Source organism: Drosophila navojoa, chromosome 3 (assembly GCF_054131105.1).
Source record: "Drosophila navojoa isolate 15081-1374.11 chromosome 3, UAZ_NAV_1.0, whole genome shotgun sequence".
In the NCBI taxonomy this organism is placed as follows: domain Eukaryota; kingdom Metazoa; phylum Arthropoda; class Insecta; order Diptera; family Drosophilidae; genus Drosophila; species Drosophila navojoa.
The window spans coordinates 9306718-9331149 of record NC_142891.1 but is presented as its reverse complement, the minus strand read 5'-3'; the positions used below and the strand labels follow the sequence as shown (position 1 = coordinate 9331149).

Genomic DNA, 24432 nt, shown 5'->3' with positions numbered 1-24432 from the left:
TATAAATCCAAAATAATAACTGCTAAGCAATATATATTAATAAATATATATTGCTATTTATTAATATATATTGCTAATATATTTATTTAAAATTCGTATAAAATAACTTTGAAATATTATTCACAATGATTTGATTTCGAAATGAATAATATCATTGAAATTGACAAATCCGAAAAACTCTTAGACTTTGCATTACAAAATGATGCAAAAACTCAGATAATTGCATAAAGAAAAAAAATAAAGAAAATAAATAAATAAAATTTAGCAACATATTAATTTTGCTAAGAATATTTAATGAATTTTAAGTCAAACAAAATATTTAACGATATTTTATGACCAAAATTAGAAACATTTTATAGAGTCTTGACTTAAGGCACCCTAAAAGAATTGAATTTATATCAGCGCCTATTACACATCACATATTTTATTTCAAACTAAGCTTAAATATGTATAAATTCTCAAGAACAATCAAATTAATTATTAATTTTACACATAAACAGATGTAATGCTCTGAAGCTTTTCTGACTTCTCAGCTCAAAATGAAAGATATCTGACCCAAGCCACCTTCCTCTGGCTAATCTCATCAGAAACAAAAAACCAATGACCGCTGTGGCTTATTTACGACCAAGCTAAATGAACGTTACAAAGATGTTCTTAGATGTTTTTAGACAAATAAAAAAAATAAAGAAAAAAAATCCCAAGCGAACGTTACAAAAACCGGTTGAAGCTGACAAAACTGATGCAATTGATGCTGACATATTTTGGCGGCAGAAAACAACTCGATTTTATGCAAAAACATCCAGTTTTGGTTGCTGCCTTTAAACGGGTCCAGCAATTAAGTTGAACTTCGGCTTGGCCCGCTGCTGAGCTGCAGACAGAAGTCACATAAACATAGGACGAACAGGGCGGACAGGGACGGCGGCTGGGCAGTTGGGCTTTGCCTGAACTGGGACAGTGACAACCAATCAGCAGTCAAGATTTCAATGCAACACACACGCACACAGAGAGCATAATGAAATCAAATAGCCTAACCCTTAAAGAGATAAACCAAGAAAGGCAACTCACCCCAACAAGAAATACAAATGAGTTGCGTCCCAGCAAAAGATGAGCGCAAATATGAAAAATAGTGAAGAATACTTTTTAGCGCTGGTAAAATATACAAATAAGGAGCTCAGCTGAGGCCTGAGAGAACAGATTAATAGAGAAACAGATTAATAGAAAATTAAAATTAGAATTTAATATATAATAACAATCCTTGAAGCATTTAGTAGAATTTTTTCGTTAGTAATTAAATTAACAACAAATTAAGGCTAGTTTAATATAAGAAGAAACAGAAGAGTTGGTTTCCCTCAAATGTCTTTTAAGTTCGCCAGTAAGGCTTAAACGAAGTAAATAAAAACAATATGTCTACGCTTCAACATGTCTAAATTTATTTAGTTTTAAGGCTTCTTAACCAATCTTATGCATTTCGTTTCATTTTAATAATATAAACGATTTTTTTCGCTACATTCAGTTTCCACCAACTATAAAAAAAATCAAATATAAAAAAACTAAAATCAAAAGTTGATTCTGTTGACAGATAATTAAAAAAAAAGTTTTAACCCATAAATGTGACAGATATAAATTGTCTGTAAACCAAATTTAATTGACTATATGAAAACATGAAATGAGTTTAACAAAAAGCGAACGTGAATAATAAATTCATTTTGTAGAACAGAAAAATAAAAGTGATGTAAGTTACTTTGTTGTAACAAATTTTATAAACGAGTTAAAGTTAGTAAAGCATTTACTTAATATCAATTTCCAATCCTTGGTGAATAAATAATAACAAATAATATAAAGTAATACATTTACATAATATAAATTACAAATCTATGCTGAATAAATACAAATTAATATTATACATAAAAGAAAAACAAAACTTGACATAGTAAAATTCAATGAATATTTGAAACATTTCCAAAATTTTCTAAACAGAGCTTTAAAAATTATCCATAAATACAATATAAATACAATTTTAATTTATAAGCACTATAATCTATCATATATATACACTTAACTAGTAAAGAACTTATACTTATCCCTTGAATCAACACACACTACTATTAATACCCCAACATCCTCGTGACTTTCAAAGTAAACAAAACGGGAAAAGAAATGCTAAGCAAGGACAATGCCAGCTTCAAGGCTAACGAAAAGGCGCAACAGGCGTCACATCGTGGGGGTGTGGCAGGGCGGTGAATGGAAATAACATGTGCGGGTGTCTCAAAAGCAAAAAAAAGAGAGAGGGCCTCAAGTATTTGAATGCAAAGAAATATGAGACGCTCGCAGCAAAAAGTATGCTATGAAAAAATGCAAAATATGCTTAGCTAACACGAGGGTGGGTCTTGGAGAGACAGAGAGAGGGAGAGCACACGACACAGCGAGCAATGAGGCGAGAGAGAGAGAGAGCAGGAGTGAGCATTTCTTAAAAAGCGCAAAAGACGTTTCGTATTGAGCGCTCTCACTGGGTTGGCCCATGCCCAGCCTTAGCCTTAGCCTTAGCAATTGCGCAACTGTTGAGGTAGGCTTAAGGGTTAGGCACATACCCTGTACTGCATAGACATGATTACTTGCTGAGCTACTCCCTTTTTCTTGTGTTTTCTTTATTTTGGATGTACCTTCATTAACTTGACTTGGGCAGTTCAAAGATGAGCGGTCAACGGGTGAACCGGTTCGCAGCCTGTCTTCGACTGCTGGACCCGCTGCCGTCTGGTGATCCACTCAGCATCCTCGAGCAACTCGACTGGCCCATCAGCCCATCAGATCAGTTGTGTTTGAAACTTCATTTCGGTCGCGTCGCGCACTTTTTTATTGTTGTTGTTTGTTTTGCTGTTAGAGGACGAGAAATTCGTCGCGTTTTGTTTTGTTTATCTAAATCAATTTCGTTTACATTTAAATTTTCTGTTAATTTTGCATGAATTGTTAAAAACAAATATCGTTTTCTTGGAATTTTTCGTTAAAGTAAGTGAAAAATTGTGACTGTGAAGATCAACTAAATGTAAAGTGTTCAAGAACCTTGAACCTTTACCTTTCTTCAAAAAATTTTGATTTGTTACAAAATTAACACATATTGAAAACCAACTAAATATAAAATATATTTCAAATAAAGAATGTTAAAATGTGATTCAGTGCAGTGAAAGGCCCTAAATAGTTATAGAATATTTTTAAATAACATATATGACTCTTAAAACACTCTATGCTAAAGAATATTTGAGAAAAGGAAAACAAAAAACAAATTTTATGAATTTGACGTCGAACAAATCACAAATATTAAAATTGAATTTTTTTATTGAAAATATTTTAAAATATATTTACAAAGATCACAAAACGCTTAAAGTTTTAATGGAATCATATTTTATATATATTTATATTTAATATATCGATTTAGCGTTGTCCAAATTAAATTCACTTTAAGTTATATATATGTATATATGTATATGTATATTTCTGTTTTTTTATTATCTATGTGTATCGATTCAAGACCTTGCCTTATTTAAATACACATTGAGTCATCAAATAATATGCCTAATCCATATATTTCCGCCTCTTTACAGCTCCATGAAGAAATATATCTAATTTTCTGCTTAACCCAATATTCTAGGAATCCTATCCCAAAATCTACTCAAATATTCTCTGTTCACTCAATGCGCTGCTTTATCGCTTGGACTTTGCCCTGATCAAAAGAGTTTTTTTTGTTTGAGTAGAACGTCCTCAGAGTCTTGTAGCTCCCATGGATCAGTCCAATGGCAAGCATCGTAAGTCGAGTCTCGATCAGGCTTCGTCCGCAGAGTCCTCGAGCTGTGGCCAGAAGCGCAAGCTCTATGCGATAGAGGAGCACGAGGAGCGCTCTGAACGGACGGAGCCGGACGCAGAGACGGAGACGGCGTACGATGCGGATGTGGATGAGGTGGGTGAGCAGCCACCGGAACACCAGCCCCTGTCGCTGGGCAAATTGGCCAGCGAACGGGAGGTGATCTACGAGCTGTTCCAGCCGTGGGCGCTCAAGACCTACGGGGATCAGGCAAAGACCAAGACGATAACGCTGCGCAAGAAGGTGCGCATCCTGAAGGCGCTCGAGGGCAAAGAGCACAGCCGACCAGACAGCTCCAAGTTTCGCTTCTGGGTGAAGACAAAGGGTGAGTCTATGGACTGGAGGAGACTCTTCCAATCCTTATTCTTAACTTCATCTTTCGCTTACTCTCCCGCAGGCTTTACGACCAAGCGTCCAGAGGGCTTTGAGGAAGCGCCTGGCAGTCGACGTCGTTTCGAGCCCTTGTCCAGCACGGCTGTGCTCTCTGACAATCCCGGCGCTGTGGATCTGTTCGCCGCCTCCAAGAGCAAGGACTTCGGTCGTCGCATCTACCGGAAGGTGGCCTGCGTGGAGGAGTTCTTCGACATCATTTACAATGTGCACATGGAGCTGGGCGGACGCAGTGGCATGCACGCGGGACAGAAGCGCACCTATCGCATTGTGAGTGTAGCGTATGAGCCAGAATATAATATTTAGTGTTATTAGTAGTAGTAGTGTTATTAGTAACTAAAGCTGAAACTGAAGTAGAAGTAGGGCATTAGTAATAGCATTAGCATTAGCATTAGAATCATCATTTGCATTAGCATAACAATAAGTCTTAGCATTAGCATTAGGATTAGCATTAGCATTAGCAGTAGCATTAGCAATAACATTAGCATTAGTATTAGCATTAGCATTAGTATAAGCATTAGCATTAGCATTAGCATTAGCTCTAGCATTAGCATTAGCTTTAGCATTAGCATTAGCATTAGCGTTAGCATTAGCATTAGCATTAGAATAAGTATTAGCATTAGTATTAGCATTAGCGTTTTCATTAGCATTAGCATTAGCATTAGCATTAGCAATAGCATTAGCATTAGCTTTAGCATTAGCATTAGCATTAGCAATAGCATTAGCATTAGCTCTAGCATTAGCATTAGCTTTAGCATTAGCATTAGCATTTCCATTTGCATTAGCATTAGCATTAGCATTATTGATCATTATTAAAACTAGCGTTAGTATTATATTTAGCATTAGCATTAGCATTAGCATTAGCATTAGCATTAGCATTAGCTCTAGCATTAGCATTAGCTTTAGCATTAGCATTAGCGTTAGCATTAGCATTAGCATAAGAATAAGTCTTGCCATTAGCATTAGCATTAGCGTTTTCATTAGCATTAGCATTAGCACTAGCATTAGCATTTCCATCTGCATTAGCATTAGCATTAGCATTATTGATCATTATTAAAACTAGCGGTAGTATTATATTTAGCATTAAGTATTAGCATTAGACTCTGTACAAGTATGAGTGTTGGGATAAACATTATTGTAATCATTCTTAAGCATTAGATAAGTATTTATTAGACTTCATTATTATCTGCATCATTCACATTACTATTGTTATCGCAATAACAATCCCCTTTCCCCTCTCCTTCAGATAACCGAAACATATGCATTTCTGCCCCGCGAGGCAGTCACTCGATTCCTGACCATCTGCCCCGAGTGCAAGAAGAATCTGCGCCCCTCTTCGCCCTCGGCCGCCTCCAAGGACGATCTGGCTGGCAACGAGAGCTCCTCGGAGGTGGAAACCTATCTGAACTACTCCTCGCACACTGAGAGCTCTCTGGAGGCGGGGCCCACGGCCAAGCGTCGGCGTCACTCGAGCGCCGAGCTCAAGGCACATGCAGCGCTGGCGGCTGCCACCGCCGGTGGTGCGGCGGCTAGCAGCGCCAGTGCCAGCCACTTGGATGCCATTGCACCACCGCCACCAACAAGTCCCAACGCTGCGCCGCTCGCTGAGGCGGCTGCCGCGGCGTCCGTTGAGGTGGACGTGCCCAAGATACGAGTCAAGCCCCAGTTGCAGCGTCCGTTAAGTCCGCCCGTGGAGCCACAGGCTCCACCACAGTCAGCCGCACAGCTGCCCGGCCTCGACTTGCAGCTGCTCAAGTCCCGAGATAATCTTGTCCGCTATTACGATTTCATGAGACGGTTCTATGCTGGCGGCTCGCTGCTGCCTCAACCGGTCTTAGCGCCGCCCCTCTACGGCAGCAGCCTGCTGCAGAGTCTCAGCTATCCTCCGACAGCACCAGCCACCACCACCAGTAGCAGCAGCAGTAGCAGCACCACCGTCACTACCACTACTAGCACCACTGCAGCCAGCAACAGCAAGGCGACGCCGGCTGGCGGTGGCTCCTCCCCTCCCCAGGCGGCTGCGTCTTGTGCACGCTCACCCACGGCCACGCCCACCGCCTCAGCTGGAGCAGCGTCAACAGCTCCTCATACACCCATAAATCTAACGAAATCTTTATTTTCCAGCTCCAGCAACGGCCAGCCCCCGACCACATCCACGCCCCTTTCTGCTGCACCGCTCAAGCTGGAGCTGCCCAGTCCGCCAAAGACGCTGCCGCTGCCACTGCCTCTGCCGCTGTCAGCTGATCTGCGCATACCGCAGGTGCTGCTGCGCGGCGGCGGAGGCGGTGGCATCGGCGCCGGCAGCGGTTCGACGCAGCAGCCATTGCCGCCACTCGATCTGGAGCGACTCAAGCCAATAACATCCACATATTTACAGCTAACTCGTAGCATGGGCTTGAGCGACGAGGATGCTCTGCGCTTCGATAATCTGGTGAGTAAAGATTTCAAATATACGCTATAGATAACTAAAAGAGAGGGAATGAGGCAGGCATAAGCAATATTTTATGAGAGTTAAAAGTCTCCACTTTAAATGTATGAGGATAGAGTAAGATAGCAGATCATATGAAATTATAAGAGCTTTGCAGCAGCTTTCTGTATGTATAAAAAGTTTCATTCGTCGACAAATATGATCTCTTATATTGTGTTCATTTTTTCCCCATTCTTATACAGCCTTTACTTTTATAATATTGTGCATATGTATCTATATGTGCAACATGACAGTTATATATACATATATACATACCTTTTTTATTAAATTTGCATATATTCTATTAACGTTTTATAAGTATTTTTACGCATTTGAAATCAAGTTCTTAAAATATAATTTATATTATGTTTATACCATCATTACCATGACAATTGGTTCTTAATGGTTGATTTCATAATTATTTATGGAATTTGACAATTACCCACTTTTTATACATTTATCTAAATTTTAATAATATTGCCATATACATACAACGAATTGCAAATCACTTTTTATTCTATACAAAATTCAATTTGCAATTTTTTCCCCATTTAATATTAAATTTTTATTCAATTGAAATGCCTTCGGCGCATATTAATATTTATTAAACTGAAAAAAAAATTGTTTTTATATTTATGTATACATACATACACATGTCATTTTTACTATTTTTCGACCATTGTTGGGCGGCAAAACAATGAAATACGCAGAATTAAGCAAAATCAAATATGCAAGCAAATTTTTCAAATATTTATGTCCTTTGTAATAGATTAATAATAATATTTTTTATGCTGACCGTTTTTTTAAGTATTCGTAGGCAACGCTTTTTAATTAGTTGAACGCCTTTAGCTGAGCGTAACCATTTTTTTTACATTTTATATACCCTTGCAGAGTGCACACTATTCAATTTGTGTTTGTGTGTTCAATAGCAAAGCGAATTACTTCTCTTCAGTCAATCCGTAGCAATCAATATGTACGTGTGTATGTATTAATATGGGATCTCAGCACTGCCTGCACGTATTTATAGACATTGCCCGAATGGCTGTTGAGTGTAAGAGAGAGAGAGAGAGATAGGGCATTTCATCTGCAGAATAAATAGTAGCCCGATATACTAGAGTGAGCGGGTGAGCTACAGCGTTGAGTGGCCATTGAGAGCATCAAGACAGCTCGCTCACACACTCACGTTCTTTGTGTGTTTTGATCTTGCTCTGCATATTTGCACACTTGAGCAAAACAAATGGATAATGTACGTGTGTGAGTGGCAAACGGGCGCTTGCTGTTGTGTGAGTGAGAGATTTAGCATAAGAGTCATTTACGCTCTTATTTTTGATCTCGGTTTAAATGAGCGTACTTCCAGTGGATAATAGAAGACGATAAACTGCACTCGTGTGGGAATTGCACTCAAGTCGAAGACGTACGAAGTTGAGCGCCTTTTAACATCGCGTCAGTCGCTTAAGCGGTGTGAGTGCGAGAGCTACATTACGTGTGTGCTTTGCTGACAAAATGTGCTCGATTGAGAATAATAATATTAACGCGGTTAATTTCGATTGTATTTTACCAGTTTATACTTAAAATAAAATAGTGTAGTCAATATGTGAGTGCGAGTGAGTGAGCTGCAAAAATAGTGACGAATACAATTCACATGATCCACATGATCCAGCGGATAGAATGGGGAATAGAGAACTATGAAAAGTGAGTGAGTGACAAAATTATAAACTGTTTTTGGGTATTCTGCAAGGGTATTAGAGCTTCGGGCACCTCGAAGATTATGCTTTATAGATTTATATTTCACTATTTAGTGTTAATTTTTACAAATTTTATTATCTAAGCAATTTTTGTACTTCACAATTGATCGACAACAAATTTTTTACTAATTTAGTTTCTTTTTTCTATGACATGCTTGGCTTATAAATCTAACGCATCTATCGCAATGTAAATGAGCTAATGAGAGAGCGAGACAAAACCATGCTACACAAAACAAACAAAAAACCAAAAACTCCAACAACAACAACAACAACAATTTTCGGCCACAACAAATGCAAAATTACGCAATAGTTTTTTACATGATTTATTTGAATTTGTTTGTTTTTTGGAATTTAATTTGCATTCCGATTAGTTTTATTTTTATTTAATTTTGATGCAATCTATTTTTTATGCTTTAATAACGCTGTAATACGCCTAATGCGAATGCTTTTGTTGTATTTTGCTTAATTTTTTATTTAGTTTGTAATTGTTTTTTCATTGTATTGCATTTTATATTATTTTATTCTGTTTTCCTTCTTTCTCTTCTTTTTCATTTTCCAGCTCAGTTATTAGCGCAAGTCCAGCAAAGAAAAAAAAAATGTAATAAATTAGTGAAAAATCCAAATTTTATTGCTTATTTTATTTTGTGTGTTAAACGAATATTTCTGCTTTTTGCATTTATCAAAAGCTGCAAAAGAAAGAAGAAGAAATTTGTAATAAATTAGAATGCTTATTTAAATTGAAAATTCCATGCGCTTAGTTTATTTTAGACGGCTTTTTGTAGTTGCATAGTATTTGATAGAGGTTTTACCTTTTTTCCCAACAGGTGCGGTAAGTACTTATATCTATTGATTATTTAATTTCTGCATACCTTATATAACAGATTTTATGATTTGCATATGGATATTATTTTTAATCTTAATTATACCAAAATATTGGTGCTGAAATTCTGATTCCATTATAAAAAAATCTCTCGATGAATTTATTGTAATCACAAAAAAATTTATTAATAGAAAAATTGAAAACATTTTTTACATGAAATGTTATTATGTGTCAATGACATTCTTCGAAGTCTGAAATATTTCTGATTAATATATAAAATGATGTATGCAATAAATAGCTCGATATTAGATTGAGTTATATGGGGAAACTTTATTTGCTGTAATATTAATTTTCCAGATTTTTGTCTGTCTATCTCTTTGCTGTAAAATGATTCAGTCAATGCATAATATATAATAGATTAAGCATCATTAAAAGCGTCTCCCACCTCTGTTATTTTGTATATATGTTTGTATTGCTTTGATTTGTCTATAGGGTTTTTTTTTTTTCAATTATTTAATTGGCATTCGAGTCAAGGTCAAGTCCGAATCAATTTTAGAATGTAAAACTGTCTCAAATAATACTTTCGGAAACTCAGAGTATTTTTTTCACTTTATTACACTCAAAGAAAATTTACGAAAGCTCTAGAGATTTTTCTCAAGTTATCAGCCTTAATCAAGATACTGATATGTAAAATATATATATGTTTATATATTTATTTTGTGTGTTTATTTATATGAGCAATATAGTAAATATATTTATATAACTTATTTATCAGCATTAATATTATATATATTCTTTTCCCAGTAATATATGAATATATAATATAATATTATATATATATTTTATGAGATAGGATTATATGTAATATTGATGATGATTAATGATCGATTTGTATATATATTTACTATATTACATTACTTACTATATTCTCTGTGCTGATATATATTTATGCTCTTCTCTGATTGTTTACTGTTTATAGAGCAATTCCTAGTCTGTCAATCTGTAAGACATTCATAGATTTTGATGAATGCAATGAAACGGTTCTAGACTTGCTCTGGGTTAAGCCCGCACTGATAAGCATTTATTGATACAAGTTCACATTGGCATTTCATTTGTTTACGACTTTATTCACAGATATTTATAAATGTATATTATTCATTATTCATTTATATGCTTAGTATATTTCAACTTGGATGTCTCACACTTCACTTGCTTATTCTCACTCTTCTACTCTATTTCGTTGGCTGCTCTTGAGCTGCGCGCTGGCCCTCGTCTCCCTTGACATCGCTCAGCACAAATTTGACGCTCAAGACGCGTCCATTTTGGTCGACAATCGTTTTGACCAGTTCCCCGTTTTGATTGCGAATGTCCGTTGGCGTCAGATGCACCTGAGACAGAAAGTTCTCGATGGTGCTATCCCTAGGCGGGGATGGTGCAAGTGGTGCAAGTGGTGCAGGTGGTGCTAGTGCTGTCGATGGTGTTAGTGGTGCAGGTGGTGCGAATGCTGCTGGTGGTGCAGCCCCTGTCCAGTTGTTGACGCGCACCGTCGTCTTGATTGTCCTGCCATCGGGCAGGACACGGGTGCGCACCACTTCGTTGCCCAGCTCCTTGGCCCGCTGTATGTCGTCGTCGGTGATGCCGCCGCGATTCAGCATCTCCCGCACATGCGGCTCCAGCTCGGCGGCCTTTGGTGGCTCAACCGAATTGAAGCTGCTGCGATAGCTAATCTTTGTGGCGGGCAGCTCGTCCAGATTGATGTTGGTCACCGGCTTGAGAGGCTCGCCGAACGCGTTGGGCGGCGCCGTGGGCAGGGGTGGATAAGCGCCGTTTTGTGGTTGGGGGGTGGGGAAAGAAGGTGACGTGGGCACCGGCACGGGCTTAACTGTAGTCGTTGGCACTAAACTGGGTAGCTCTCCGGCTGCTGGAAGAAATCCAGTTCCAGCTCCAGCTCCAGGTGCAGGTGCAGCAGCAGCTCCATCTACTCTTGGATTCTTAAACCATGGCGGCAAGCCCTGATCAAATAGGGCAGGAGTAGATGGCTGCCAGCTGGCTGGCAAGCCTCCGCCAACTTCGCCGCCCAGCGTGGTCCACGTACGAAAGAGTGGTCCACTGTAGGTGCGTGTCCTGGTCGTAATCGTATTGCCCTGTTCGTCCTGCTCCGTTTTGGTGCTTGTCTGCGGCAAAATGCCCGTCGGGAATTCAAAGCTGGGCCAGTTCGGCTTCAGATCTGCGCCCGCTGACCAAGTGGCGCTGCCCACAGGTCCGCGATATGTCTTGATGGTGGTGGTCACCGTGCGTCCTTGATCATCCTTCTCGGTTTTGGTGCTTGTCTGCGGCGTAACGCCCGCTGGGAACTCAAAGCTGGGCCAGCCCCGAAAACTTGGCCAATGCGCGTCAAATGGCGAACTGCTGCCCAGGCTGAAAGTGCGTCGATTGCCTACACTCGATGGCAAGTACTCCCAGTCCGTTTGAGGATTCTCCGCGGGCTTGGGCGTCGACTGCGTCGGGGGCGTCGTTGACGGCAGCTGGTCCTGGCTGGAAGTCTTGCTTATGCTTTGACCATCCGGCGAGAGCGTGTAGGTCGTCGTATGCAGCTGACCCTGTGCATCCGGCTTGCTGACTATCACCGGCTGCTTGGTTCTCCACAATTCTCCCAGTGCCGCTGGCTCCATGCCTAGCTCGATGGCCTGGCGGGTGAGAGCAACGCTGGGTGTATCATTAGTCCCGCTGCTGCTGCTGCTGCTGCTGCTGCTGCTCGTTGCGGCGCTTAGCTGAGATAAGCAGGATGACGTCATTGAGCGCACTCAATTAAAAGGAAAAACTGACCTACCTTCAGGGCCAGCAGGCAGAACAGAAAATAATTTGCACCTTTCATGCTGCGAGAGTTGAACAGAAACTGAGATCAGCACTCCACGGGCTGCCCACTAAATAGACTACCGATTGAGGAATTTCTGGGTAGCTTTGTATATAAGTGAGAGAGCTGAGCGACGATGGAATAGATAGCTACAATATAATGAAATGTCTATACAATTGAATAAAATCTGATGAGCGTGAGCGTGTTCTCCTGAGGTTATCGCTGATCGAAGCCTCTGGGCAAATTCAGAACTGATTGGAATATGTATGTATATATATATATATGAAAAATTATTATGTACATACATATGTATATATTTAATTTCTATATATTCCCTTTAAATTTGTTTCGTTCAACTCTGAATTAAACAGAATTTCCTGGAAAATTCTACTCCATATAAAAAGTAAAAGTCAACTTGATAATTATATATAATAGCTCTATACTTAAATCAAGTTTAATAATATTATTATATTTCTATATTAATACATATATTCGGACTTTATATAATTAAAACAATTTCAAACATTTTCATCAAAGAAAAAAATAGCAAATACTAATTGAAATTGTTGAGCTTTATTTGGGTGCAAATTAAGCAGGAAACAGGAAACAAGAGCACCCCTAACCATCCCAAATCTAGACATTCCTTATCCAGCGACATATAAAAAATATAGAAGATGCTGTCTGGGGCTTAGGAAGGTAGTCTAAGGTCCAATGGCGGCCCAGTAAAAAGGTTTTTCACAGGGTAGTTTGAGAGGGGCAAAGGCGTGAGGCGTAGCTAGGTTAGCTGCAGGGGTTACGGGTTGCCAGTTGCCAGTTGCCGGTTACCCATGCAGGATTTACGCTAAAAAGATGCCATAAACTTTGAACGTTGGTGGAGGCTCAAAAAACAAAAAGAAAAAAAAAAGAAAAGTAGAAGCGGCAGAAGGGTATGCAAGACTAGCAAATGCCCTGTAATTGTAATTGAAGTCTGAAGAATATTTTTATATATTTTATTAGAATATTTTCTGGAAAATGTGGAAGAGAAGGATTTTATTTAAATAACATTATTGAGCTAGTGATAAAATACTCTATATAAAATACTTTAAAATAAATTTTTAAAAAATATTTAATATATCCCATGCACTCCGCTTTCCGCCAAGCACATTCGTACAGCATACCCACCCTGCTTATCTATACAGGGTGTAGAAAAAACGGACCGAAATTGGAATTTGATAGACGCCTGGGCGTCGGTCTGTGACTCGTCCTTCGACTGCCCTCGTTGGCGCTGGCAAAGTTCAGAGGCCGTTGCACGGTACACAGGAATCGCTAAGTGGGCGGACCAGAGGTGCAGGCAGAACACCATCGGACGTGGGCTCAAGATGGGGCTAGGGCAGGGCTGGCCGGGGCTGAGGTTGGGGTAGGTGTAGGTGTAGGGTGAGCATGCCAAGTATTGACGACTTTTTAAAAGGGTCGAGTGACGTCGCTGCTGTTAAGGAAGGGACAATGTGTGTGTGAGTGTGTGTGTGTGTGTGTGTTTGTGTGTGTGGGCTGTGCTGGCGCGTGTAATAAACCAAGCGATTTTAACACCCGCAATGCGGAGGGTGTAGTGTGGGTGCAGTGAGTAGCGTAGGGCATAGGGTGTCGGGTAGTCCTTGGTAGCCGGGCAAAGTTATAAAACTTTACAGTTAACTAGGCTTGGCAATCAAGCTAAAAGCAAAGGCGTCGTCATCGGTGCCTCCCAAACACACACACACACACACCTATTACTACTATCCCACCCCCTTCCCTTCTCTCCCGCTCTCTGTGGGCGCCGCGTCACGTCTGGCGCCATCTAGCGGACGTTGCATGAGTATGCCAGCCAAAAAAAAAAAAGAAACCAACTGGAAACGGAACGGCAAGCACCTCTAAACGTGGACAGTTCTCGGCACACACACACACACACCTGCACTTACCCACACACACACTTACACATCCCCACACACCCACACCCATACGGTCTTGGACGTGTGTGTCCTTTTTTTGCGACTATCCTATCCGCCGGGCTTGGCTTAACCAATGCGACGTTTGTTTGCTCAAATCGTTTCTCGTTTTAAACATTCGCCTTTTGTTTTTTTTTTTTCTCTGTTCCTTTCTTTCTTTTTTTTTTGGGTTTTCTCTTGCCTTTTGCCATTCCACATTTGCCATTTTATCTGTCTCGTTCGTAGACATTGTCTGTGGCCCAACAAAAAAGAAAAAATGAGGCAGCCCTCTTATTTTCTATGTGCCTTTTTTTTAGACCCATCGAGTCTATCCAAACGCAATATTTGCTAGAAGAGATCTGGTTATTTAGCTAAGGGGATCAGAAGAGAAAAATATGTTTTTGATATTTGTCGAAAATTTGTTTAATTTAAGGCCCTTTATTACAGAAGAATCCCAAAATTAATGTCTGAAGAATAGAAATCTGTTTATGATTCAAAACATTTCAGATTTAGTTCTCTTCATTCAAAATATTCAGATTATAAGACAATAATTTATAAATTAAAATAAATTGCAAACTCAATATATGATTATAAATTGAAAATTATTTCTTATATATAGAATTCTAAATGAATTTTATAATAATAGAAAGAGTCAATTTCTCAAGTAGAAATAATTACTTTTATAGTTTCAATTCTTTTGCTAAATATATTTCATTTGTAACTCACATTATGGGCTCCAAAATATATAAATATTTTTCAATAGACTTCTGTCAATGCAAAATTGATTTCTAATCCCTAAAGCATCACAATTAGATCTGTTCTTTAATAAGTAGCTTAATTAAAATTGTTCTTTGCGCTAGAAATAATTAAAGAGTCCGCATAAATGCGGTACTATTCCAGAAAAAATTGATGAAATGAGGATGAAGTATAAGAAAACTAAAGGAGAAGAAAAAATTTCTTGGCTAGGTTTTAGAGGAGTGCACAGGAGTTGGCCAAGAATACGGCACGCACCCTTAGAAGTTGAAGGCAGAAAAATAAAACGACAAATGGAGCTTAGGGTGCCCTGCCCCACCAACACCCTCGCCCGCCCCTACTTTGCTTTTTCACTCTGCTCACCCCACCCTTGACCGCGTCGAGGGATTCGGGCATGTCAGTCAGACTGTGTGCGGACCGAGCGGAGTTTTAGGACCGTTTGGAACATGGGTCGGGCACTTCTTCATTAATTTTCATGGCGGCACAAGAACAATACTCGCAACGAAACCCCTAGACCCAGGGCTGGGCTCGTTCTCTTCGCGCCCAACTGGCTACCGCTCCCCCTACGCTCCACAAAGCTCCAATATGAAAACGTAGAAAGCAGAAATGATGGAAAAAAGGAAGAAGGAAAACACTTGACGAAAGGGAAGTTGTTGCTAGTTGCATTCAATATGAAATACACTTGTCTAAGGCAAGGAATAGATAAATCAATATATGAATAGGTAGATTATATAATAATTAAAAGTGGATAGAATTTGAGTCATCAAAAATATTTTTAAAAAATTGTTTTTTTTTCTATATTCTATTTCTTTTTACCGATATATGAAATTTCCTGAGAATTTCCCGAGTTCTTCCTTAAGAAGGATTCCTCAATTGCTGTCTATCCACTCAACTGAAGTACTTGGGCTTTTTCGCCAAGTGTATGGAAAAGTTACTCCTGCTGCCAAGTTGTGGGTGTGTTTTGTGCAAATGAGTGGAGGTGGAGGTGGGGCTGGGGGTGGAGAGTCAAGCGAAGGGGGTGGCTTCTGGGGTGGGGAGATTGGGGTCTGGTTAGAGCGAGCTATGCGCTGTCCTTCCTTCGCTGTCTGTCTCTATGTGTATGTGTGTGTGTGTGTGTATGGGTGGGTGGGTGTGTGTTTGAGAGTGCGTCTGTGTGGGTTGATTACTTTCTGTTTTAGGTGCCTGTCCGTCCACGCCCACCAGTCCACCAGTCCTCCCGTCCTCCCGTCTGGCAGTCCACTAGTCCAGCAGGCGCCCCCGCCCAAGCCGTTTCAGGGCGAACGCATTTTTATGTTTGCTCGCCTGGCTAGCGGTCCTTATTTTTTATCGCCAGCACAGGATGCGAAGCCCTTTTTTGCTGAGCCCCGCTCGCACCCAGAGCCACGATACGACCAAATGGACGACTGGCAGAGACAATTGTCCACTGAGCTAAGGGCAGCTGGAGATGTAGCGATGGCGATGGCGATGGCGATGGTGATGGAGAGGGTGATGTAGATGGGGTGGACGGTTTTTGTTAGAATTGCAATTTTTGCGCAGAAGAAAAAGCCAAGAGAAAACGTCTTGGCAACTGCTTTGACATGCTCCTCAGCCTCCTGCTCCGTCTCCGTCTCCATCTCCATCTCGGCATCTTTAGCGAAATGCTCTAATGAATTTCCGTCCAGGCAACTGGGCAACAACCCTCAAAAGAAAGCACAAGGAGAAAAAAAAGCAGTGGAAATAAAAAACAATTAAAGTGTGCTTACGAGGGGTGCTTTGGTCAGATATACAGGGGCGGGGGCTGGCTGAGGAAATGAGGTGAAGGCAGACGCACCCATAATCATAATTGCGCAGCCCGAAAGTGCGGACGAAACAAGCTCTAAGCGCCCTCGCCCTACACCCCCGCCCGACTTGTCGATTGTTTCTTGAACCCGTTTTTTCTTTCTAATTGTTGAGCCGGTATTCCCGTTAATTTCTCTTTTTGCTTTGCCTTTCCTCTGCTTAATTGTGTGCCCGGCTTGTTTTCCTTTTGGATAGCCTGTCCTTCAGCTATGTTTTCTTCTTTATTTTTTATTTTTGTAATTTTGCTGGTTAGAGCGGAATTTTCACTTGCTTTTAATTTGTCAATTTTGTGCGTTGTTTCTACTGCTTTCTTTTTGTTGCCTCTGTTTGCTGATGAGCTCTGAAAGTTGCCAAACAAGGTGGCAATTACTTATTTTGGCTTTTCAGTGAGTCGCGTTTTAATTACTTGGAATGGCTAGAGATAACCGGGGATTTACATGCAACTTAACACATTTGGTTGAGGTTAGATTTTTAGCATTTTACCGTAACTGAGAATAATATGCTCTTTGAGTTATTTAAATTTGTTTAACTCTTTTAGTGACTTTTTCTTTTTTATACAAATATTTAAAGAAACACTAAAACTGGGCCCAAGCTAAGCTCTCAAAGATGTGTGATAGAAAGAGATAGAGCAAAAACTAGAGCTAGAGCATTTACAGTACACACTCTCTCACACTCGCTCTATGAGAATATCTAGTGATTTCTGATTGGGGTACACGCACACACACTCAAAGAAATCACTCATAACAAGCAATTTGACTACGATTAGAATGAACGGCAAGAAAAGAAAGCAAAAATTGCATTGCAAACGATTGAGCTTCCGTTAAATGCGACAACAACAAAAGCAAAACCATAAAAATAACAATGTCAATGATGATGATGATGATGATGACAAATAAACAACGGACTTAAGCCAGACAATGCTAAACACAGCACGAAAACCAGCTAAGCATAGTAGGAGATGAAGCAAAGCGAGAGTGTGTGGGAGAGAGAGACAGAAAAACAAAGCGAGCTGGCAAATAATGAATTCCTTTGGCGAAACGCAAATTGATAAATTAAGCGCCACTTATGCCGCAAAGTGAAGAGCCGGACAAGTAAACAATGCGAACGGGAAAGACAGAGATAGAGAGAGGGGGCACCGAGACGTGCTGCCGGCGTATACAGGAAATAAAGAAATGAAAATAACGGCAAGGCCACGCACAGCACAACAACAACAACAACATGAGAAAAAAAAACGACCACAAAATGCACGCAAATTGAAGCGGCAATAACCAAAAAAAAAATAACAAACAAAAAAGACAAACATAAACATGCCAAAAATAAAAGTCAAAAGACACACGCACACCCGCTCTCACTCGCACTTGCAGTGGCACTCACATGCAGTGAGTCTCGCATGTACAAAAAGAAAATAGAAGCAAAACAATTAACGTCCTTGGCAAATGTGTTTTATTCGTTTTTGGCTGGTGCAGCAAAAGTAAAAGAAAAACTTGAGTTTCGCCCATATATAAAAGTGCAAAAAGCAAACGAAGAAATTATGCACAAAAGTGGAAGCAGAAGTAGTAGCAGCAGTAGCAGCAGCAGCAGCAGCAGCAGCAGCCTCAGTCGCAGCAGTGAAGCAAAACAAGCAAATAAACAAACAAGGCGAACAAACAACACAAAACGAGCGGCATGCCGGCGTCGCAGTCGCCGCCGTCAAAATGCTGCTGCTGAGAGCGCAGCGTTCATGTCGTGAGAGAGAAAGAGCGCACAAAGAGAAGATGACAATGATGATGACGATGATGACGCTGGCGACGACGACGCACGCACACACATAAAGAAATGCGCAGGCAAAAGTGTTTGGAAGCAACAAAAAAGACGAAACTAGAAAACGAGCAAAAAAAACTCAATGACAATGCCAGCAATAACAACAACAGGAGCAACAAAACAGCCGAGCCGGAGACAACAACCTGTTGAGCCTCGTGCACACACACACACACACACACACACACACACACACACAGAGAAAGAGAGTGTGAGAGAGAGAGAGAAGCCTGCAACTCAAGCGGAAATGCAAATAAACAAACACGAGGCGCTGTGAGACGAGACGAGGCGAGCAGGAGAACGAGACAGAGACAGAGAAACAGCAACTCGCGTCGTGCTCAACTATGGATGCCTTTCATTGTATGGCGACATACACATATACATACATATATACACACACACACATACGCGCGGTGGCTTTGAATAACATTATGAGAATTTCGCCTTTTACTTTTAACACTTTTTACAAATAAAAGAAAACAAAGCAAAACAAAACAAAAACAACAAAAATCGCGCTCAAAATGCAAAGCAAAACAAAGAACAACACAGAAACAAAATAAAAACGCAACGACAAGCGAAAGTTGTTGCCCAGAGCCAAAGGAATTTACGACTTTTGCGAAATCAATTGAAAAGTGGCACAGAAAGGAGATGCAACAACTCGCTTGCTATTCCACTCACTCACACGCGCAACGTGTAATTCGAATGATTTTTGATTTTGCATGCTAACTGCAAAGATTTTTTTGTTTGTTTTTTTGCCTTCCTTGTTGTTCTCCCTTGTTATTTGTGTGACAAAGGATTGTCGAATTTTTTTAGTGAAGTTAGTGAAGCGAAAGGGTCGAAGGTAGATGGACGGTGAGAGTAAGAGAGACAGGAGACTATTCGTTTCTTTGGGCCATTCAATAACTGTTTGCGGTCGAGCTTTTGTTGTAATAGATGCGTCGTTTGATTGATTTGTAATTGCTTTTTATTGGAATTGAGTCAGAAGCTTTTGTGGTAATCCCTTTCTTTCACTGATTGCGTGAGTTAATGCATTTGCAATTATGACGGAAAAGCTGCAAAACAAAATTTTGATAACGAAGTGTCAAGTGAAATTTGTTAAAAGGAAAGTTTTTACTGGTCGAGTGAGTGAGCTCCTATCAGATGAGCTGTGATATTGGAATTAAGCATCTTAAAATGTATATTGAATGTTAAATGAATTAGAAAAAATATAACTAAATTGGGGTTTCGAAATTATGTTCTTATAAAATACTATATTCTACATGGAGGCAGTACTAAAGTATTTCTAGTGGTTAAAATATGTAGGAAATTCAGAGGAACTTATATTAATGAGATTATTACAAAGAAGTTTCAACTAAGTTAGCATTCCAAGTACCAGACCCTCTTTAAATGACCAATAATTCCTTTAAACTTTCCTACATATACAGGTATATCTTACCTCGAAGCACCCCACTATATATAATGCCTCTATCAAGCTGGCTTTCCCACCTACAAAGCCATCTCTAAATAAACCTTTTTCTAATTACGAGCAGCTATTTTATATATATCTCACCTCCAAGCATCCAATTACACCTTTAGAAAAGGCCATCGATTTCTGTAGCTCCAGTTGGGCAACAATTCTTCATAGGTTTGAGCAGCTACCCATAATAAAGATGACGACGAAGAAGAAGACGTTCTGGATGTCGCATTAGTTGATATATTTCTGAGCAGCCATAAGCATGCACACATGTTTGCCAAAAGCTTGAATTATATTTTCCAACAAATTTCGAGCAAGGCATTAGTTTGACCCATCCCAAATGGAAAATAACATGATATAGCCCTCTCGCTCGCTCACGCACACAGTCCAGCTAGCTCTGGCTGTGTCTCTGTGGCTAGCCATCTCTTTCGGCTCTGGAAGAAGAAATGCATTGATTATGCATGCGTAAAGCTGAATTTCTAGTTCTCCTGTGGATGCTGTTGTTGTTGTTGTAGCTGTTGTTGTTGCCGCTGTGTCGTCTGCCTTTGATCTTACGTATGCGCCTCGTTCCTTGACAATCCTTTTGCTGCCTTTTGCTGCAGCAGCGGCCACTCCATTTGCTCCCGTTGTTGTCGCCCGTTGTCCTGTGGCAAGTGGAGGCTTTCAAGTAAAAAGATAAGATGGAAGCACAAGTTACAGACGCATACTGCTCCAAGATTTGCCCAGGCCATCAAAAAAACATAGTGTTCGGTGTGTGTGTGTGCGTGTGCTGTGTGTGGCTCCTGCTGGGCTTTGTGTGTATTAGTATGTGTAGAGTTTTCTTGAAAATTGTGCCTTTTGTTTGTTTGTGTGTGTCCTGCACAAATTAAAAGCATTTATGTACATGCACCTAGAGAAATTGGGTGTTAGAGGCAGGAATATTACTAAACTAGTATACGGAAAAATTTGGAAAATTCTATTTTACATTTTGAGTCAAGTTGTGCTCGATAATAATTACACTTATCTCAATGGGTATTTAAATAAAAAAGTTTTCCCCCAAATTTATAATTATATATTCATTTATGAATCTTCTTTCTTTCTTTTTCTCTTATTTCTTATCACCTCATTCATAATTTTTAGTTTTATTAATTTCTTTTCAAATTCAATAAAATATTTATTAAATTATTTAATATATGTAAATACATAAAATGCGAATTTTTTTTCCTGAACAGCCTAAGAAGTTTCTAGATTCTTAATACAATTAATTCTTTAGTTTTTGCTATTCTCTGAGTGTATTTATATGCGCATACCTTTGTGCCTTGCGTCAACCTCTTGAGAGAAATTAACCCAAACCTTGGCGACAACTACACTCTGCGCCTTTGCCTTCGTCTTCGCCTTCGCCTTGCCACGCCCCCAACTACCTTCGATACGAATTATGCAGAAAACTTCATTCGTTCAACATTGCGTTTACGTAACGTTTGGCCAGAACGAACTCAGGACCCAGAAACCAGAAACCAGAACCCAGGCCCAGCCAGTTCTCTCTCTCTCTCTCTCGCTCTCACTCCCTCAGTCACCCTCTCTCTGTCTCTCTCTGTGTGTGTTGATTAGATTTTCTTGCAAGAAAACTGACCAAAGAGTGCATAGACGTCAGCAATGTACACATATATATGTGTGTGAGTGTGTCTGTGTGTAGGTAAATGCATGTGGTTAAACATACACACACACACACACACACACAGAGAGATTGTTATATGTGCAAGCCTTGCATTACTTTTACTCGAAGAATTATGGACTCTGCCTGTGTGTATGTGTGTGTGTGTGTGTGTGTGTGTGTGTGTGCCTCTCTCAGTGTGTGGTCAGCTTCTTAAAATGCAAGCAGAACTGCATAGCTCATGCACATGTGCAGCGCCCACACACACACACACACACACTGCTGGTGCAGCTGCAGACTCTCAACTATTTGATGGATGGGAGAGGGGGAGAGGAGGGGGAGGTCTTTTCTTAGGCTTTTCTCATGCACATTTTTGCATTTTCGTCTAGAAAGAGTCGACTGCAATGCTAGAGCGAGAGCGCCTACAGTTCAAAATGTCTTATTAGTGCACACACACACGGCGCGAGTGTGTGTGCGAGAGCGAGTACGATATATTTGCAAAGAAAGTGCAGCAAGTTTTGTGGTTTAAGTTTCTGTTTCGGTTGCCGAAAATTCAACTTGTGGGTGTCAACACGCATTGTTTATGCTTCTGTATTGGTGTGCGTATGTGTGTGTGTGCTCTGCTGACTGGGCACAACAAAATTACAAATATTTTTTTTTTCGTATAGGCACATATTTAATTTTAATTGCCAGAGCACAAAACCGAATGTTGGGGTGAAAATCTTGAAGGAAATTCTGAGCTGAGAAATGTGAGAGAGTGCAGGAAAGTATGGTAGAAGAGCTACAAGTTGGGAAAGAAATTGCATTGCTAAGAAGAAGGCAAATGAAAGAACTTCGAATGAAGGTTTTGAAATGGAAAGAGGTAGGATATGAAATGCATTAACATGTTCTAGAACTTTCCTTGAAAAATAGATCTACAAATTCAATTTTAGCTAAATACATAGTTAATATAAACCAAATGATGATGATGGAATGATGTATTTTATATTTATTATCTGTTTATTATTTTATATTTTACTTAAAAATATTTAGTTTCATATTTTTAGTTTTGAATACAAAAATCTGAATTCAAATTAGACTATTTTACTTAAGAATCAGAATCAAATAAGAATTAAAACAATTATAATATTTTTGCGAAGAAAATTAAAGAGTACAATTATAATAATCAAGTTAACAAATTTGATTAATTACATAAAAAATGCAAAACTAATTAAAATACACTTTAAATATAAATTTCTCTACGAAAAAATTTATCCACATACAAATATTATTATTTAAGTCTCTTATATTCCGCTAAAAAAAACTATCTAGATTGAGAGAGAGAGAGAGAGAGCGAGCGAAAGAAAGAGAGAGAGCAGCATATTCTTCGTGCCTATTTTAATATTATTTGTATCGTCATTTATTATATGAGTATTATATTTAAGCTCTTTAAATGCTCTATTGAATTCATTCTATTTTGTATATTTTCTTAATATTCATAAAATATTTCCTGGGGGCAAATAAAATGTTCTCTATATGTACAATATATGTACTTATATGCATCGCAAATATAAATAAATGACTAGCTGGAGTGCAAATTCATCTAAATGCTAGAGAAACACAAGCGACAAAGTAAATTGCTCATTTATGTATAAAACTGGACAAAAATTTCGAAGACGTTGAAATGTTGCAACAAGAAAATTCAATTTCTTAAGACATTTTACTCGAACCCCTCCCGAACAAGAACACCCAAAACTTGTGCATAAATGCATGTGCATGCAAATATGCGTATGTATTGTGATGTATATATGTGAATATATATGTCTATGTATATACAGCCAGTCTGAAATGCTAAGCTAAAAATCAACAGAGACATAACATATACCTATACACAACTGCAAGAGAAATAGCTCAGGTGTGTGTGGGTGGGTGTCTTTTGGCCAAAATTGTAATCAAAATGCATCTTAAGAAAAATGGAAAATGGAAAATGAACATAAGACAAGTGCGTGCGTTAGAGCGAGATGTATAGAGCACAAAGTTCAGCAAATCGATAGCATTGCATAGTTTTAGGCCTCAAGACGTGGGCGTCACGCACACGTACACGCACACACACACATACACATACAAACAGAGCCATACACACCTGGCATAATAATAATTATAATAGTACAAACAAGCTAGAAACTAAATTTCCTGTTCAATTTTTGAAGAGTTTGCTAGCCATCTCTTTTTCTTATGACTAAAATAATTATTATGCTTGCAATAAAGGTGCCAGCTAACTCCTTAAGCTCCCCAGCTGGCCGCAAGGCAGCCCCAACAATGGGTTGACTCCATTCCCATCCATTGCCACAAAAGGCAGCTCAAAGCCATCGATTGTCTGGCCAAGTCATTGATTAGAACAGACACACGCACACCTATGGCTCAAAGCAGGCCCCTCATCAGGATAGTGCGTGTGTGCGTGTGTGTGTGAGGGTGTAAAGGTGTGGGGGGTGGCAACCCTATTCATTGTGTGCGTGTCGCTGCCAAAGCGCCTTTTGTTCTACAATGATGCATCGCCATCATTATGATTTTCCCTATACACCCACACACACACACACACAGTCAGCCACCTACCCACATGTGTGTGTGTATATACTGGCCATGTTTGTATATAATTTTCCACATATAAATATGCACATTGCGCCGCAGCTCAACATTCAGACTGCCCGCTGTGTGTGAGTAATTATATTTGTGTGTGTGCGTGTGTTTTCCCTTCTTTTTTTTAAATAATTGTTTTCATTGCATTGCAGTGTATGTTTTTAGTCCATTCTACACGGCCAGACCCAGCCCCACCCCGCCCCACTTTTGTTGTTGTTCGCCCAACATATGCAGCGTTCATTCAATTAAACGCATTAACTTGATTTTCAATTAACTTTAAATATGCGAGATTTTTATGA

The 24432-nt window shown here is 39.6% G+C and overlaps 2 protein-coding genes and 1 long non-coding RNA gene across 6 annotated transcripts in view; 1 reads left to right on the top strand and 2 right to left on the bottom strand.

The window, feature by feature from the left end:
• The first annotated feature begins 2814 nt into the window (after positions 1 to 2814).
• LOC115562925 (uncharacterized) overlaps positions 2815 to 24432 on the top strand; it is an 81312-nt gene continuing 59694 nt past the window's right edge. The window contains exons 1-4 of one of the 2 annotated variants that reach the window (XM_089257475.1): positions 2815 to 3003; positions 3597 to 4178; positions 4251 to 4513; positions 5490 to 6674. In XM_089257475.1, coding sequence (XP_089113601.1) covers positions 3773 to 4178; positions 4251 to 4513; positions 5490 to 6674 — 1854 coding nt within the window. In that variant the 5' untranslated portion in view covers positions 2815 to 3003; positions 3597 to 3772. Of the gene's footprint in view, positions 3004 to 3596; positions 4179 to 4250; positions 4514 to 5489; positions 6675 to 24432 lie in introns of those variants that run through there. The other variant, XM_089257476.1, reaches the window with a different exon arrangement.
• On the bottom strand, positions 10317 to 12243 carry LOC108658646 (uncharacterized). 3 transcript variants are annotated; one of them, XM_089257837.1, is made up of 3 exons: positions 12098 to 12240; positions 10768 to 12026; positions 10317 to 10722 (listed from the first exon to the last, which is right to left on the bottom strand). In XM_089257837.1, the coding sequence occupies exons 1-3, from the start codon at positions 12148 to 12150 to the stop codon at positions 10508 to 10510; spliced, it is 1527 nt and encodes a 508-aa protein (XP_089113963.1). In that variant the 5' UTR covers positions 12151 to 12240; the 3' UTR covers positions 10317 to 10507. The 3 variants fall into 3 exon arrangements, with proteins under 3 accessions (XP_089113963.1, XP_089113962.1, XP_089113961.1); XM_089257836.1 differs by having other exon boundaries at positions 10317 to 12020; positions 12098 to 12243; XM_089257835.1 differs by having other exon boundaries at positions 10317 to 12026.
• LOC149091691 (uncharacterized) lies at positions 16768 to 20096 on the bottom strand. Its single transcript, XR_016196512.1, has 2 exons — positions 19984 to 20096; positions 16768 to 16977 (listed from the first exon to the last, which is right to left on the bottom strand). It is a non-coding gene; the product is annotated as an uncharacterized LOC149091691 (long non-coding RNA).

What these genes read in the sequence shown, in the direction of transcription:
- LOC108658646 (XM_089257835.1), bottom strand. Translation starts at nt 12,150, where the DNA reads ATGAAAGGTGCAAATTATTTTCTGTTCTGCCTGCTGGCCCTGAAGGTA. An exon ending in CTGGCCCTGAAGGTAGGTCA is followed by an intron (nt 12,027 to 12,097) that starts GTTTTTCCTTTT and finishes CGCAACGAGCAG; the next exon opens with CAGCAGCAGCAGCAGCAGCA.